The sequence below is a fragment of the Dendropsophus ebraccatus genome, chromosome 1 (assembly GCF_027789765.1).
Source record: "Dendropsophus ebraccatus isolate aDenEbr1 chromosome 1, aDenEbr1.pat, whole genome shotgun sequence".
NCBI lineage: Eukaryota > Metazoa > Chordata > Amphibia > Anura > Hylidae > Dendropsophus > Dendropsophus ebraccatus.
This window is the reverse complement of record NC_091454.1, coordinates 116,993,945-117,010,189: the sequence shown is the minus strand read 5'-3', so window position 1 is coordinate 117,010,189 and position 16,245 is coordinate 116,993,945. Positions and strand designations below refer to the sequence as shown.

The following is a 16,245-nucleotide window of genomic DNA, read 5'->3' as shown; positions in this document are numbered from 1 at the left end:
GTATATGCAGCAGATACGCAGCAAATACGCAGCAGATCTGCAGCAAATTTGATGGTGCAGATTTGATGCTGTGTTCAGTTACTTAGATCTAATCTGCTGCGTATCTGCTGCGTATCACAGCAGTAAATACGCTGCGTATACTTTGTGTGGGTTCATACCCTTAAGCTCCATTCACTTCAATGGTTGCAAAACCCCACCCAAACTGAAGACAAGAGTGGTGTTATCTCTGGAAGAAAGTGGCCATGCTTTTCTTATTCTGGATAACCCCTTTAATGATGTCTAAACAAAGGGAATCTGTCAGACAATTTCACACAATGTCATGGCACCAGATACAGGTTTAGGGTACAAACACACACACCGTATACGCAGCAGATACGCAATAAATACGCAGCAGATTTGATGGTGCAGATTTGATGCTGTGTTCAGTTATTTAAATCTAATCTGCTGCGTATTTGCTGTGTTTTTGCTGCGTATTTGCTGCGTATCGCAGCAGTAAATACGCTGCGTATACGGTGTGTGGGTTTATACCCTAAAACACATTTTCAGGTATAACTTTAGGTTTGTGAACTTCTTCTTGTGAGCCAAGCAGTTTGTGTTGTCTCATAAATGGAAATGTCTGCAGGGTAAGGCCATTGCCTTAAGTGCTTAGCATTGCCTTTGCCTACAGCACACAGCACAAAGGCTGTCAGTAAAACACAGGATTAGAAGGCAAGCAGTGCTACTGGATAGAAATTCTGTACAATTGAGGCGATTGGCCTCTCCCTGTGGACACGCTCCCTGCACAACATGCCTGTCCTGATTTATGGACCAAAAAATGACCCCTTGATTTCAGTGTGGTCATCCACACATCGGTTTTAAAAATGGATCCATTTTTGGCCGCTGATCTGTTCCATAAAAGTAGAACCTGCTCTTATACATTCTGTTTTTTGGATAATGGAGGCTCCAATAGAATGGATCAATGGGACAATTTTAAACAGATGACATGCACCATTCATGTGCCATCTGTTTCTACTGAAGCATTGCAGGACACCCTCTAGGCAAGCTCCCTACAATGGCCATTCCCCCAGTGATGTTTTTCCAGGACATCACTGATCCTGATTTCTGGGGTCCCAAAAGAAAAATTGATATGTAGATGAGGAAACAGAAAAACTCAGCTCAGTCATTATGTTCTGTTTCATGTGAGAAGCTACTTCTGACAGCCTGGAAATAAGTGCAATCCTATGCTGGGCCAGGTTCTAATATCTTGTTTACAAATGTTAAGTAGCATTCATAGGTAATAAAACCAGTGTTTCTTTTGCTTTGTAGGTCACAGAGCTAGCAGGTTACACTGCCAGGGTCTATAATATGTTTTCTGTCTTTAATGAAGTAAAACAAGGAATTTATAAAAAATCATCAATTCAGGAAACACAGAACATGAAAAAGACTGGACTTCACATAGACGGACCTTTGGAAATTAGAGGTACTTGTTCTTTTTAGATTTTCCAAGGTAACACTTTGTATTAACTCGATGTCCAGTTAGGCTATGTTCACACGCTGTAATACAATGGCACGTTCCTACGGCCAATACTGTTGCATTGGGATTCCACTACAGGCCTTCCACGTCTGTGTTGTCTGTAAAACACAGAACATGGGAGTAAGGCCTTACTTTGTTTATTTCTGGGTGCTGACACCTGGCTCCCCCACTATTCAGCAATCAGCTGTTTGTCGTCTAGCTTCTGGTTACACAGTTTACCAAGTTAGACTATGTTCACACATAGCATTTAATGTGCATTTAATTAATGTTTGTTAGTGCTATTTTGCCATGAATTTGCAATTTTGCAAAAGTGATAAGTGGTAAAGCAATACGTTTGCAGCAATTTTGATGGAATTGAGGCAAACATTTTGATATTTTATTGCAAATTGCTCAATTAGCAGCAAAATAGCAATGATTTAACATGTAATTAATACTATGTGTGAACGTAGCCTAACTGTGAACGCACCCACCCTACAAAATGCTAAATCTCAATAGCATTCTTGTTAAAGGGGTACTCCGGACTGGGATGCTTTTTATTGTATAACCGGGGAGGGGTTGGATATAGACACCGCCATCCACTTACCTCTGCGCTTCCAGTGCTGGGTCCAGATCGCGCTGCCCTGTTCTCCCGTCCCGCTGCTGCTTCCTGGTCTGAGCTGCAGCTTGAGATGTATACCACCTAAGAAATTAGTACCAAACCATTTCATGAAACAATATAATTTTATTAGCATATCCCAATATTAAAAAGATGTAAAATTTGACATGAAATACAAAAATAATGCACACACTAATGTAGAATGAGTTTGAGGCTGTGTTCACACATGCTTTCGCATTGCATTTTCATTGTGTTACTGTATCATTTAATTTCAGTATTAAATCATTTTATTGGCATCCTTTATTGCTTTAAAGGGAACCTGTCACCCCCCGTGCCAGGCTCCCGACCCCCCGTTAGAGCCCCATATACTTACCTAATCCCGCCGGGTCCCGCTTCTGGATCCGGTCGGGTGATGGAGATCTCAGCCGCTGCAGCCCGGCGCGCGCGCTGAGAGATGAGTCCAACACCCATAGAGAATGACAGGAGAGTCCAGCGCTCTGTCATTCTCTATGAGCGTTGGACTCATCTCTCAGCGCGCGCCGGGCTGCAGCGGCTGAGATCTCCGTCACCCGACCACCTCTAGAAGCGGGACCCGGCGGGATTAGGTAAGTATATGGGGCTCTAACGGGGGGTCGAGAGCCTGTCACCCCGGCACGGGGGGTGACAGGTTCCCTTTAACACAATTGATCTCCAACCTGTGTGAACATACTTTGACCCCCACTTATCACATGTTTAAAGGGAATCTGGCAGCACCAGTGCCCTACCTAATCCCTTCTGCCCACCCTCCTGCTTTCTCCCGCTGTCAGCTTGATTGCAGATCAGTCCTCTCTAGGTAGTTTATATCTGAAAGAAACACTCAGATATAGTTGAATCTCCTAGCCCAAATCTGTTGGAACCATGTTCTAGGGGTAAATCATCTATGTGGAGACAAACAACAATATTTTTCCTTGGTTCGATTCCCCTGAAGGAAATTAAATATAGTTATATATATTTTATCTTTTTTTCATTGTTATATTCATTTTAAACATGCAAAGAATTTCCCATCAGGTACAAATTAGTTTTAAAATTCAGTTTTGTTATACAATAATGAAAAAAAATACCTATATTTAATTTCCATCAGGGAAATTAAACCAAGGAAATAAAACTTTTGTTGACTTTAAACAAATTATTTACCCCTAGACCATAGCTCCAACACATTTGGGCTAGGAGATTCAACTATATTTAAGTGTTCCTTTCAGACATAAACTGCCTAAAGAGAACTGATCTGCAATTACAGACACTGGCTGACAGTGTGAGTTAGCAGGAGGCCATAAAGCATTGATTATTCATGAAGAAAAGAGAGGAGGAAGGAGTGGTGAGGCGTGCCTGAGTGCAGCACAAACGCTTAGCCACAACCACTCTTTGACTCTTCATTACAGTAGGAGACCCGAGGGCATAATCCGCTCCATGAACAAATTACCAAAAGGTACCATGCTCACTAGGGGGCTGCCAACTACAACACACTGTCAGCACCTCAGGTAGAGCCTGGGTGTTGGCAGATTCCCTTTAAGCCAAATCTAGTTGAGGCCATAATGTGTATTGTGAGGAAACAGCAATGAAACAGTCCACTACTCTGCTATTCCATAAACAAGCAATGTATTATGTGTATTTCAAATGTTTGTTTTCACTGTCAACTTGAACCTATTTGAAGCATTTGAAAATGTTATTTTTTTCCGTTACTGAGGCACAATAAGATATTTTTCTCATAACAAAACTTGCAGAGTTGATCAAGTGCCCTTAAACCCGTAAACTATGGCCTGTAATTCTTAAAATAATTTGGTTATGTTGCCAATGCTGACTAAATGTCCAACTAGACTCAGCTGATTCTTTAGTAGGCCAGGGATACTGTCTGCTGCAATAAAACATAGTCGAAAATTCCTTAGAGGAATATTACAGCGAGAGCCATTTATTCTACTGTCCAGTGGATAATATGTTTTGGGCTGCCTGATATGTCTTGCTGACATTGCCGTCCACAGATGACGTGAACAAATGTCCACACTCCTGAAGAGACCAGAATATGTAACCCACTTTTGTGATAAATTGTTGTGAAAATTATTACAGGAACATTTTAATATTTTTTACTAAATTTTTTTTTTTTTTGATCAGGAAAAGTAATCGATGTAGATCATGGGATCATCTGTGAAAATGTCCCGATCATTACTCCAAATGGGGATATTGTAGTTTCTAAGCTAAATATAACAGTAAGTATAGTTACACATCAATGCATTTATATTGCAATATGTATTGTCAACTGATAAAGTACATTTAGGCTATGTTCACACTGCATATGAGTCCGGCCGCATTTCGTACGCCGCCGTACATGTGCGGCTGAAACTACGTGGGAAAAATAGACATGCGCCGGATGCGTACGCACCGCGAACATACGCCCGTAGTACAGTTATGCTTCCCTAGCTTGTTTAGAAGCGATCTGAGGCAGGTCATTTACTTGGAAATCTTCGCCCAGCCCTGTAAACCACACAGAACCTTTTGGATCGAAAAATCAAGTTCAATTTGGCTGAAATAAGTACTTCGTACGGGACCGCATGGAAATCCACGGCCGTGAGTTGGAACATTTCCGTCCTCAAACAATGGTCTTGTTAATTTTTCACGGCGCCGCATACGATCCGGCTGTGAGCTCATACGTAGTGTGCACTGTGCGGGCGTATATCGTATACTTTCAAGCAAACGCATCAACCTCAAAACTACGTGCGTATATTCACGGTTCGCACTACGGCTGGACTCATACGCAGTGTGAACATAGCCTCAAAGTGTAAGTGCACTTCACTGTATGTGAAGTCCACCCCTAAAATGTGCACAGAAAAGTGTGGATTTAAGATGCAGGTTTGACACAGATTTTAAAGTGCCTATACACCTTTGATAACTGTTCACCGAACAATTGTTCATCCCACAGTTACAGTATCTCTCCTGTCCTCACCATACACATAAATATTTGGCATAGAATGTTTGTGTTCTCTATGAGGAGAAGAGGAGTAAGCTGTAGCCAGACTGCTCTGGAGCTGGCTTATCTGTCCGAGAACAAAGGGGTTGGTCGGTCCATGAAGCCTGACTCCCTACCCCATACACCTTATAGCATTGGCCAAACCCACCATTGATGACTTTAATGCAGATTCGGTCTTTCATTGCTAGAAGGGAAGAATCTTCAAAGAATCTGCTTTGGAAATTCACATATCCGTATTTGATATGGATTTCAAATTCACATTAGAGAAATAATTGTGAAAGAAACATATGCTCATGACTCTCATTGTGGAATCTGACTGAATTGTGTGCACAAGGCCTAAACATCTATCATCTGACATGACCTTGAGGCTAGGTTCACACACAGCAAAATTAAAGTGAATCTGTTACCTCTTGTCTCCCTACTGAGCTGATGGCACCACTGAATAGATATAAATGTAAGCATTCAGAACACACATTTGTTGCCTGTGTCTGTGTTTTTATGTACATTGAAAAACACCTTTATTTAGGCTATGAAAGGTGTCATAAAGGAGGAGCCTATTATTCTTTGGGCCATAGTGCCCAAAATGAAAAACACAGGCAACACCGGCATGTCCTGAATGCTTTCATTGTTATCTATTCAGCAGTGCCATCAGCTTGGTAAGCGGTTAGGGGGTTACAGAGTCACTTTAAGGCCTATGTTCACATAGTGTAATAAATTTGTTAGTTAGTGATCATTGAAAACGGCGGTAGATTTCCAAATCCATTCAAGCGACTCTGTACCCACAATCTGACCCCCACAAACCGCTTGTACCTTCAGATAGCTGCTTTAAATCCAAGATCTGTCCTGGGGTCCGTTTGGCAGGTGATGCAGTTATTGCCCTAAAAACAACTTTTAAACTGGCAGCCCCGTACCCAATGGCCGGGGCTTAGAATGTCAATTCATTAGGCTGGCACAACCTCTCTGTTCCTCCTCTCCGCCCATCTCTCATCATTAGGAATGTTCCAGGCAGATTGTCTCCTATTCATCAGCTGTGTGAATACTGAACATGGGCGGGATCGTTAAGGCACCTGTGCAATGTTCAGACAGGAGAAAATGTTCCAGTGGCATTCCTAATGATGAAGAGGGTGGGGAGGAGGGACGTAGGGGTGGTGCCAGCCTAATGCATAGTTTAAAAGTTGTTTTTTAGGACAATAACCGCATCACCTGCCGAACGGCCTCAGGACAGATCTTGGATTAAAAGCAGTTATCTGAAGGTACAAGTGGTTTGTGGGGGTCAGATTGTGGGTACAGAGTGACTTTAAATTCTATTGATTTTAATAGAACATTGGCCGTTGTTGTTGTGCACACAGTCCATTAACTATTGCCTATGTTTATTGCGACTGTACAAAATAATGAACTTGTCTACTTTCTACGGCTGTCGTTCACGAACAAAGGCCATAGAGAATAGACTGTTCACAGACTGTGTGGTGTCCTGCCAGCCTTAGTGTGAATAAAAGTCAATGGTTAATTGATTTTCATTCACACCCATGTGGCCAGCAGATTCTCTGGGAGGAAAATAATGTTCCTATGGCTAATAATGCAAATCGGCCAGAGGAAAGCCTAATACAGTGGCCATTGTTTGACACTCAAACCAATGGCTGTGTCAAACAACAGATGTTGTATCACACTGTCTGAACATAGTCAACACAAAGCAAAATATGGCTTTCTTTACACATAGTATTTCCTTTAGTCTTTTGGTCAGCATTTTTCAACCAAAACCAGGAGTGGGTTGAAAATACAGAAACTATGCAAATCTTTCCATTTTAATTTTGCCCTGTCAGTCCCACTCTCAATTTTGGCTAAAAATACTGACCAAAATAGTGGCGAAAATATGATATGTGAACATAGCCTATGGTTGTAAAATTAGGGGGGAATTTTTTATCTAAGAATGTACATTAAAGTCTATGGAAAAGGTCTGTCTATGCTCATATTGTAAAACAAACATTTTTTTACAGTGTGTGCACAGATGTTTTTTTCCATAGACTTTAATGGGGTGTTCTACTCAAATATGCCTTTTCATATGTTGCTGCCCATGGTGAGACTAACAATTCATTCCATACTTGTTATTATCTATTCAGTCTCCTCTCCCCAGTTCTGAGCTTCTGCTTTCTGCTGAAGACACACAAAAAACCTGTGCGTGAGCTTTTCTCTCCCTCTCCCCCTCCTTCCCCCGCCCTTCCAAGACGACTGATGTAAACAAGTGTCTGGCAGGCTGTACCTGCAACCTTGTAGCTTCTATGTAATGCTGGGAGGGTTAATCTGAGGTAAAGCTGCTGATGAGCTCACTGTGATTAACATTCCCGGCATTACAAAGTTTCTACAAAGTAGCAGATAGGGACTTGTTTACAACAACCATCTAGGAAGGGAGTGGGGAGGAGGGAGGAGGAGGGGGAAAGGGAGATAAACGATCGCAGTATTTTGTATTGTCAGCAGAAAGCAGCATCTCAAAACCTAGGGAAAGGAGACTGAATAGATAATAACAAATATGGAATAATTTGTTAGTCTCACCATGGGCAGTAACATATGAAAAAATGTGTAAGGTAGCTCAATAATAGATAAGAAAAACAATTGTAGGCGATGTTCACACAATGTAAAAATAAGGGAAAATAATATTTGTTAGTGCAAAACAACATCCATTTTAAATTATCTTGATCTTTAAAAAACGGCCATTGTTTTACAACAACAAACATCATTTACCCTTATTTTTACATTGTGGGAACATAGCTTTATTGTGTTTTTATTTTATTGTGTGGACATATGCTGCATTTACACAGAAGATTATTGTGCGCATTTGCACGATAACGATCGAATTTGAACGATAATCGTACGTGTAAGCGCAGCGAACGATCAAGCGACGAGCGAGAAATTGTTCATTTTGATCTTTGAATATGTTCTCAAATCCTCGTTGGTCGTTCGCAAAAAAAAACGCAGATTGTTCTGTGTAAACAGTAGTTCACCGATTTAACCTATGTGCGAGATAGGCTTAAGCGATCGCAAAACGATTTTTCCGTACGATATATATCGTTCCGTCTAAACGCTGATCGTTTTTAAAGAAAAAATTGTTACTTCGAAATCGTTAATCGTACGATCAGGCGAATTATCGCTCTGTATAAACGCAGCAATAGTGCAGGGCATTAAATCTGCCCCTTGTTTCTAGAGATCTGTAGGGGTTTAAAAAACAGATTCTTTCTGACGCATCAAAAGTTTTTGTTTTGATGATGTTGATTACTTTTTTATATGTCTGAATACCCCTTTAAATGTTAAAGGCGTATGATGTGCGGCAGAGCTCTGGAGATCTGTAGACTTTTTTGTTCTAGTGTTTGCAAAAGGCTAATGCTAAAGGATCTTTGACGCATTAGTGTCATTTTCTCACCAGCAGTTTTTTCATTGTTGATTCCAATTCAAAATGAACATAATCCACTAGGGTCAATTCATATTTGTGGGATAATCCCTTTAAATAAAGCATCTTTAATTTTAAGTAGTTACTGTCAATTGACATGTCAACTGATTGTACCTTGCTGCTAAGACCTGCTGCAATAATTAGATAAAGCTGGGGCAATGCACTGTAGCACTTGTCTCTCCCTGGCTGTCACTCAAATCGGACTCATTTGCTTTATTGCAGTCTATAAAGCAAGAGTTTAAAGGAAATCTGTCAGCTCCTGGGCACTACCTAAGGTGGTGACAGTGTGCTGTAGCTGGCAGCCCCCAGTGAGCATAGTGCCTTTTTGGTAATTTTTTGTGCAGCTGATTATGTACAATCTTATGTCACAGAGCAGTTGTTCGTGCCACACTCTAGCATGCATCCTCCTTCCTCTTCATGAATAATCAATGCTGCCCGGCCTCCTGCTCACTCAGTTGTCAGATTGCAGATCAGTCCTCTGTAGGCACTTTATGTCTGAAAGAAACACTCAGGTATAATTGAATCTCTTCTCCCTAATGTATTTGAGCTGTGATCTAGGGGTACCTCACCTGTCTAGAGACCTGCCAGCAGTTCATTCTCTGGTTCAAATCCCCTGATGGAAATTAAATAGATGTCTTTTTTTCTCATTATTGTATCATTTTTAATGAATACAATGGGTGGTAATGTAATGATGCTGTCATGGCTCAAGGAAACAACACTATTGGTGAATGTAATTACTGTTTTCCCCTTTGCCATGAGAGCACAGTGAGAGAATTGGCAAAGACAGAACTTAGGGAGGGACAATGGCTTGAAAATTTTTTGGGAGAAAGACTAGACCTGAAGAGTCTGCTAGAGCCACACAATAGTGCTGAAAGAAAGTGTAAGAAGAGGACCACACCGCAGTTATACATATTTGTTCCAGACATCTCACTCTTCTCTGCCCCAACGGTGGCAATGCCCCTGGTACAATAGACTCTGACACCCTGCGGGTTATAGACCATCTATAGAGACCTAAGCCAAACAGATAGCCTGCCTAATCCATGTTTCCAATTATTTTGTTTTCTTTACAAAATGTGCAAATTCGGGGGGGGGGGGGGGGGGGGGGGAATTTTTCAGTGGAGGTGTAAATGTATATGAGGCCTTTTTGTTTGTGTGTGTGCGTGTTTTGCACCAGATTTATCAAAATGGTACGCAGTACTGCATAAATGCGAGTCCAGCTACTGAATGTTAGTGTTCCACCAAGCTAACAGACTTAGCCATTAAAGTGTGGTCCAGACTTGCCAGCACAAGTGTGTGTGTGTGTGTATATATATATATATATATATATATATATATTTATATATATGATGATAACCAACTGTTTACATATAGTACCAGTTCACGTTCACTTGAAACATTGTACAAAATCAGTGGGTGTAAAAATTACATAGTAGTCACTTGCAATTACCCACAATTACAGTACTTGCCTTATAATTTACATTTATTTAGCTGTTTCTAATCATTGTACTAATTACTATTTCATTTGTAGTCATACCCAAATACTGCACTGTGTAAATGTCACAGAAATTACATGTTTGTTTTTTTTCAAGTTTTCTGGGCTTTTTTTTACATCACTTGTGAACTTTTCATCAGGTATACTGTATATATTGTGAGTATTGTACAATGTATACCTGGGACAAAAAAAAAAAAGGAATCTAACCTTGAAGTGAACCTGGGTGTAGATAAGCCCATGGCTAGATAGGGCTTATAATGATACTAGGCATACCATTTTTTTTATCTCCATACTCCTCTCCATCAGCAAAATATATATCCATCGGCAAAAGCTCAGGTAAGTCTATCCCATTGCTATTGAAATAATAATAAAAAAAAAAAGTTTGTAATCCTTTGGACTAGCCTGATCTAGACATGGACTCATTTACACCAGTTTTCCTGCTGACGGGTTTTGCAAAATACCCACAATAATTAACCCCTTCAAGACCAAGCCTATTTGCACCTAAAAGACCAGGCTCATTTTTCAAAATCTGACCTGTCTCACTTTATGCTTTAACCTGTCTCAGTGATGCTTTAACGTATGCTAGCGATTCTGAGATAGTTTTTTCGTCACATATGGCAAAATTTGGTCACTACTTTGTTTGTTTTTTGTGAAAAACATCAAAATATCATGAAAAAATGGAAAAAAAATAGCATTTTATGAACTTTGAAATTCTCTGCTTCTAAAAAAGAAAGTCGTTTCACATAAATTAGTTACTAAGTCACATTACCGATATGTCCTCTTTATTCTGGCTTCATTTCATAAACATATTTTACTTTTTTAGGGTGTTACAGGGCTTAGAAATTTATCAGCAAATTACCACATTTTCGTGAAAGTTTCCAAAACTGATTTTTTTAGAGACCAGTTCTTTTTTTAAGTTGATTTAGGAGATTTGTATACTGGAAACCCCCATAAGTGACCCCATTTTGGAAACTAGACACCTTAAAGAATTTATCTAGGGGTATAATGAGCATTTTAACCATACAGGGGCTGGAGGAAAGTATTCACCATTATGGCGTAAAAAAAATGAAAAATTAAAATTTTCCAATAATATATACGTTTAGATTAAAGTTTCTCATTTTCAAAAGGAACATGAGAGAAAAAGCACCACAAAATTTGTAACGCAGGTTCTCTTGAGTACTACGATACCCCATATGTGGGCGTAAACCACTGCATGGGCACACAGCGGGGCTCAGAAGGAAGGGAGCGCCAATTAGCTTTTCCATTGCAAATTTTGCTGAAGAAGTTTCCGAGCGCCAGGTGCATTTGCAGAGCCTCTGTAGTGCCAGCGGAGTAAAATCTCGCCATAAGTCACCCCATTTTGGAAAGTGCACCCCTCAAAGAATTCATCTTGGTGTGTGGTGAGCATTTTAACCCCACAGGTATTAGAGGAAAGTATTCAAAAGTAGACAGTAAAAATGAAAAACTTGAAGTTTTCCAATAATATGTTCCTTTAGTTTGAAATTTCTCAATTTCACGAGGAACAAGAGAAAAAAAGTACCCCAAAATTTGTAACGCAGGTTCTCCTGAGTAAAAAGGTACCTCATATGTTGGTATAAACCACTGTATGGGCACACAGCCGGGCTCAGAAGGGAAGGAGCGCCAATTAGCTTTTTCAATGCAGATTTTGCTGAAGAAGTTTCTGAGCGCCAGGTGCGTTTGCAGTGCCCCTGTAGTGCCAGCGGAGTAAAATCTCGCCATAAGTCACCCCATTTTGGAAAGTGCACCCCTCAAAGAATTCATCTTGGTGTGTGGTGAGTATTTTGACCCCACAGGTATTAGAGGAAAGTATTCAAAAGTAGACAGTAAAAATGAAAAACTCGAATTTTTCCAATAATATGTTCCTTTAGTTGGAAATTTCTCAATTTCACGAGGAACAGGAGAGAAAATTCACCCCAAAATCTGTAAGGCAGGTTCTCCTGAGTAGAACAGTACCCCATATGTGGGCATAAACCACTGTATGGGCACACAGCAGGGCTCAGAAGGGAAGGAGCGCCAATTTGCTGGAGGAAAACCGCAGCTAGTAATAGTTATTAGAATAGTGCAGTTACTAAAATAAAATAAAAAAATTAGATTACAGGTAATGTGGGGTGGTTACGGACAGTCTGGGGTGGTTACGGACAGTCTGGGGTGGTTACGGGTAATCTAGAGGTAGTTACGAGAAGTCTGAGGTGGTAACGGGTAATCTGGGGTGGTTACGGGCAACCTGCTGTGGTTACGGCAACCTGGGGTGGTTAGAGGCAACGTGGGGTGGTTACGGACAACCTGCTGTGGTTACAGACAATCTGGTGTGGTTACAGGCAACCTGCTGTGGTTAGAGGCAACGTGGGGTGGTTACGGACAATCTGGGGTGGTTACGGACAATCTGTTGTGGTTACGGACAATCTGGGGTGGTTACAGACAATCTGGGGTGGTTACAGGCAACCTGGGGTGGTTACGGACAATCTGGGGTGGTTACGGACAATCTGGGGTGGTTACAGACAATCTGGGGTGGTTACAGACAATCTGGGGTGGTTACAGGCAACCTGGGGTGGTTACAGACAACCTGGGGTGGTTACAGGCAACCTGGGGTGGTTACAGGCAACGTGGGGTGGTTACAGGCAACGTGGGCTGAATACGGACAACCTGCTGTGGTTACAGACAATCTAGGGTGGTTACAGGCAACCCTCTGTGGTTACAGGCAACGTGGGGTGGTTACGGACAATCTGGGGTGGTTACGGACAATCTGGGGTGGTTACAGACAATCTGGGGTGGTTACAGGCAACCTGCGGTGGTTACGGATAAACTGAAGTGCTAATAGGTAATCTGAGGTGGGTACCTGTAATTTGGCGTGGTTACGGGCAATCTGGAGGGGGTGACTGGCAATTTGGGGTGGTTAGAGGCAAGGTGCAGTGGTCAGATGCAAGGTGCGGTGGTCAGTGGCAACGTGCGTTGGTCAGAGGCAAGGTGTGGTGGTCAGAGGCAACGTGCGGTGGTCATAGGTGACGTGTGGTGGTCAGAGGCGACGTGCGGTGGTCAGAGGCGACGTGTGGTGGTCAGAGGCGACGTGCGGTGGTCAGAGGCGACGTGCGGTGGTCAGAGGCGACGTGCGGTGGTCAGAGGCGACGTGCCGTGCGGGGGTCAGAGGCGACGTGCGGTGGTCAGAGGCGACGTGCGGTGGTCAGAGGCGACGTGCGGTGGTCAGAGGCAAGGTGCGGTGGTCAGAGGCGACGTGCGATGGTTGCGTGCAATCTGGGGGGTTACTTGTAATCTGGCATGATTACGGACAACCTGGGGTGGTTAGATACCGGGGCACTAGGGGGGCTGGTCTGGAGTCTGATTTTACTTATTTCATCTCCCCCCACCGTGGATTCATGGTGGGGGGAGATGAAATATAGCGGCGGCACCGGCCCATTAGTGAGGGGTTAATGGGGGTCAGCTGCAGGATCGCAGCTGACTCTCATTACCCCCGGGGCTGTACACAGATGAGAGCGGGATCGCTATCTCTGCAGCGATCCCGCTCTCATCACAAAGCCCCCTAAAGTCAGGAACGTATATGTACATTCCTACTGCACGGGGCATGTGCAATAGGAACGTATATATACAGATTGCTGACGTGAAGGGGTTAAAATACATGTTATTATATCTATTGTTTTATTGTTACTTTTCAGAAGTAGTGGATGTTGTTTTTGGTGCATTACTATTAAGTACAAAATTGTGTTTTTCCATAGTGTAATAGGGAGTTAATCACATATGATGTTTCTCTTTAGGTAAAAGAAGGAATGCATCTGCTTATCACTGGCCCCAATGGTTGTGGTAAAAGTTCTCTTTTCAGAATTCTAGGGGGCTTGTGGCCCGTTTATGAAGGTGTTCTATATAAACCTCCACCAGAAAAGATGTTTTATATTCCCCAAAGGTAGGTTGTTTCTTAACCACACTATTCTTGCTTTGCAATTTTAAAATATACGGGTGTTGCATTTCAACTCAAATTCCTTGTAGGTGTTATTTCAAGAAGAAAATGTAGTACCTTAGGATAGGGAACAACTGTCTGATTGGTTGGGTTCCAACTGTTGGTTCCCCCCATTAGCTAGTTCCCCCTATCCCATGATTGGGGATATCTTGGGATAATCCCCAGCTATCCAAAAAGTCTCAAAATGCTTGTTCCTAGCACAGCAATGGGTTATGAAATAGAATTCTACAAAACTAGAAAATATGATGAAAAACAGTGATAGCAGATTGTGAATGGACAGTTTTATTGGGGACATTTTTCCCATTGGGTCAGACCATAGGAATTTCAGTGGTCAGTACATGAGTGCAAGTGTCCTGTCCTGTGCATATGAGAAAAAAAAATTGGAAGGAAAGAAATTTGATACCTTCTATTCAGTACAAATACATTTATGTTAATTAGCAGTAATATATTACCATAAAAAGACACATTAATCTACTCTTAACCTTAATCACCCATGCCGTACCTGGGATGAGCGAAGCGAATCTGAAGAATTCCGATTCGCAGCGAATCGGGCATTAAATTCGCTATGTCGTGATTTCCAAATTCGCCAGATTCGCTTCTCAAATTCACTAAACATTGCGGCCACAATGGTGGCTGCACATGTTAACTTACAGAATCGGCTTTTGGCGGGAGCAAGGGATTATCCATAATCCCTTGTGCCCTTCCAATCAGCTGAAACCCCCACTGTGATGTCAGCAACCCCCCTCACCCTCTATATAAGGTGATTGGCTTCCTGGAGGTGGGCAGTCGGCTGTGTATAGTGGAGAGCAGGTTGCAGCGGGCAGTTGGAGCCGGGAGAGAAATACAAAGAGACGGATACTGAGGAGAGGATGGGGGTGGAGATTGGGAGTGGTTTTCTATGGGAGCAGTGAAAACATTGTCCAGTATACCAAGTAACTGGGTGACTGTTGTTCATTTTACCAAGTCACTGGGCACTGGGTGTGCATTATAGGAAGTCACAGTGAAAGCAGTCTCCATCTTAATAACTCACTGGGTCCTGGGAGAAAATTGATATTACACCGCAGATACACCATAGTCCACTGCTGTCCATGCTGCAAATTGAATGATTGACAGGCTGATTGACATTTTTAAAAAAAATTTCCAGAAGGAAGGCATACTCTATACCAACTGACCCTAAAAAGTGTTTACTAGCCATCCTGGATCTTCCTAATGTGGAACAACTTAGTTGGCAGTTTTTTACCAGGCCAGAAAGGTAATAGCTGTGCACTGAATCCAGCAGCAGCCACCACCTATTACAGAATTTTAAAATAAAATGAATAATATTATACACCTAGAAAAGGTACTCTGCATCAAGCATAAATGCAGAAAAAAGGGGGGAGGTTTGAATAGACACCCAGGTATGCCTAACATAATATTAACATATTTGTATCTGAGTCCTATGCAGTTGAATTTATTTGGGCAATTTCTTTGTTATGAGGCTGTGTTTACACATAGCATTACTTAGCGCTATTATGCCGCAAATTTGAAAGTAAATTATAATTAAACGCTACGTGTAAATGTAGCCACAACTAGAATGGATGGGAGAAGGATTGAGATGTGATTTACAGTATATAAGAATTTTGCATGTGAACAAAAGTATTGGTGTTTTTATGAGTGACAGGTCAAGTATTACTGTATTGTAAGTTATTGTAGTATTCCTTACTATGTAAAGAGCAAAGTTGTCTGATGAAACTTTTGTGTTTCTTTTTTTATTTATGGTAGTGGCAGAAAGGAAAATTAATTTGCATACTTTTTCCCATGGAATATTGCTTACAAATCTCAACTGGGTCTCTTCAGTGAGAAACAGTACCTTTCCTGACCTTCAGGGAAAAGAAAGTGTCAGGCCGAAGGTGATCCCCCTCTACCCATCTAGACTTGGTAGTCTTCTAACCTACTGTTAGTTTCTAGAGATGAGCGAACTGGGTTCGGTTTCGAGTCCATCCGAACCCGAACGTTTGGCATTTGATTAGCGGTGGCTGCTGACCTTGGATAAAGCTCTAAGGTTGTCTGGAAAACATGGATACAGCCAATGACTATATCCATGTTTTCCACATAGCCTTAGGGCTTTATCCAACTTCAGCAGCCACCGCTAATCAAATGCCAAAAGTTCGGGTTCGGATCGACCAGAGCATGCTCGAGGTTCGCTCATCTCTATTAGTTTCCCTTTAACCTTTGTTGGTG

General features: G+C 41.8%; 1 protein-coding gene across 2 annotated transcripts in view; it reads left to right on the top strand.

Moving 5' to 3' along the window:
- Positions 1–16,245, top strand: part of ABCD2 (ATP binding cassette subfamily D member 2) — an 89,016-nt gene that overhangs the window by 62,612 nt on the left and 10,159 nt on the right. For both annotated transcript variants that reach the window (XM_069956122.1, XM_069956121.1), the window contains exons 4-6: positions 1,306–1,459; positions 4,254–4,348; positions 13,826–13,971. In XM_069956122.1, coding sequence (XP_069812223.1) covers positions 1,306–1,459; positions 4,254–4,348; positions 13,826–13,971 — 395 coding nt within the window. The remainder of the gene's footprint in view (positions 1–1,305; positions 1,460–4,253; positions 4,349–13,825; positions 13,972–16,245) is intronic.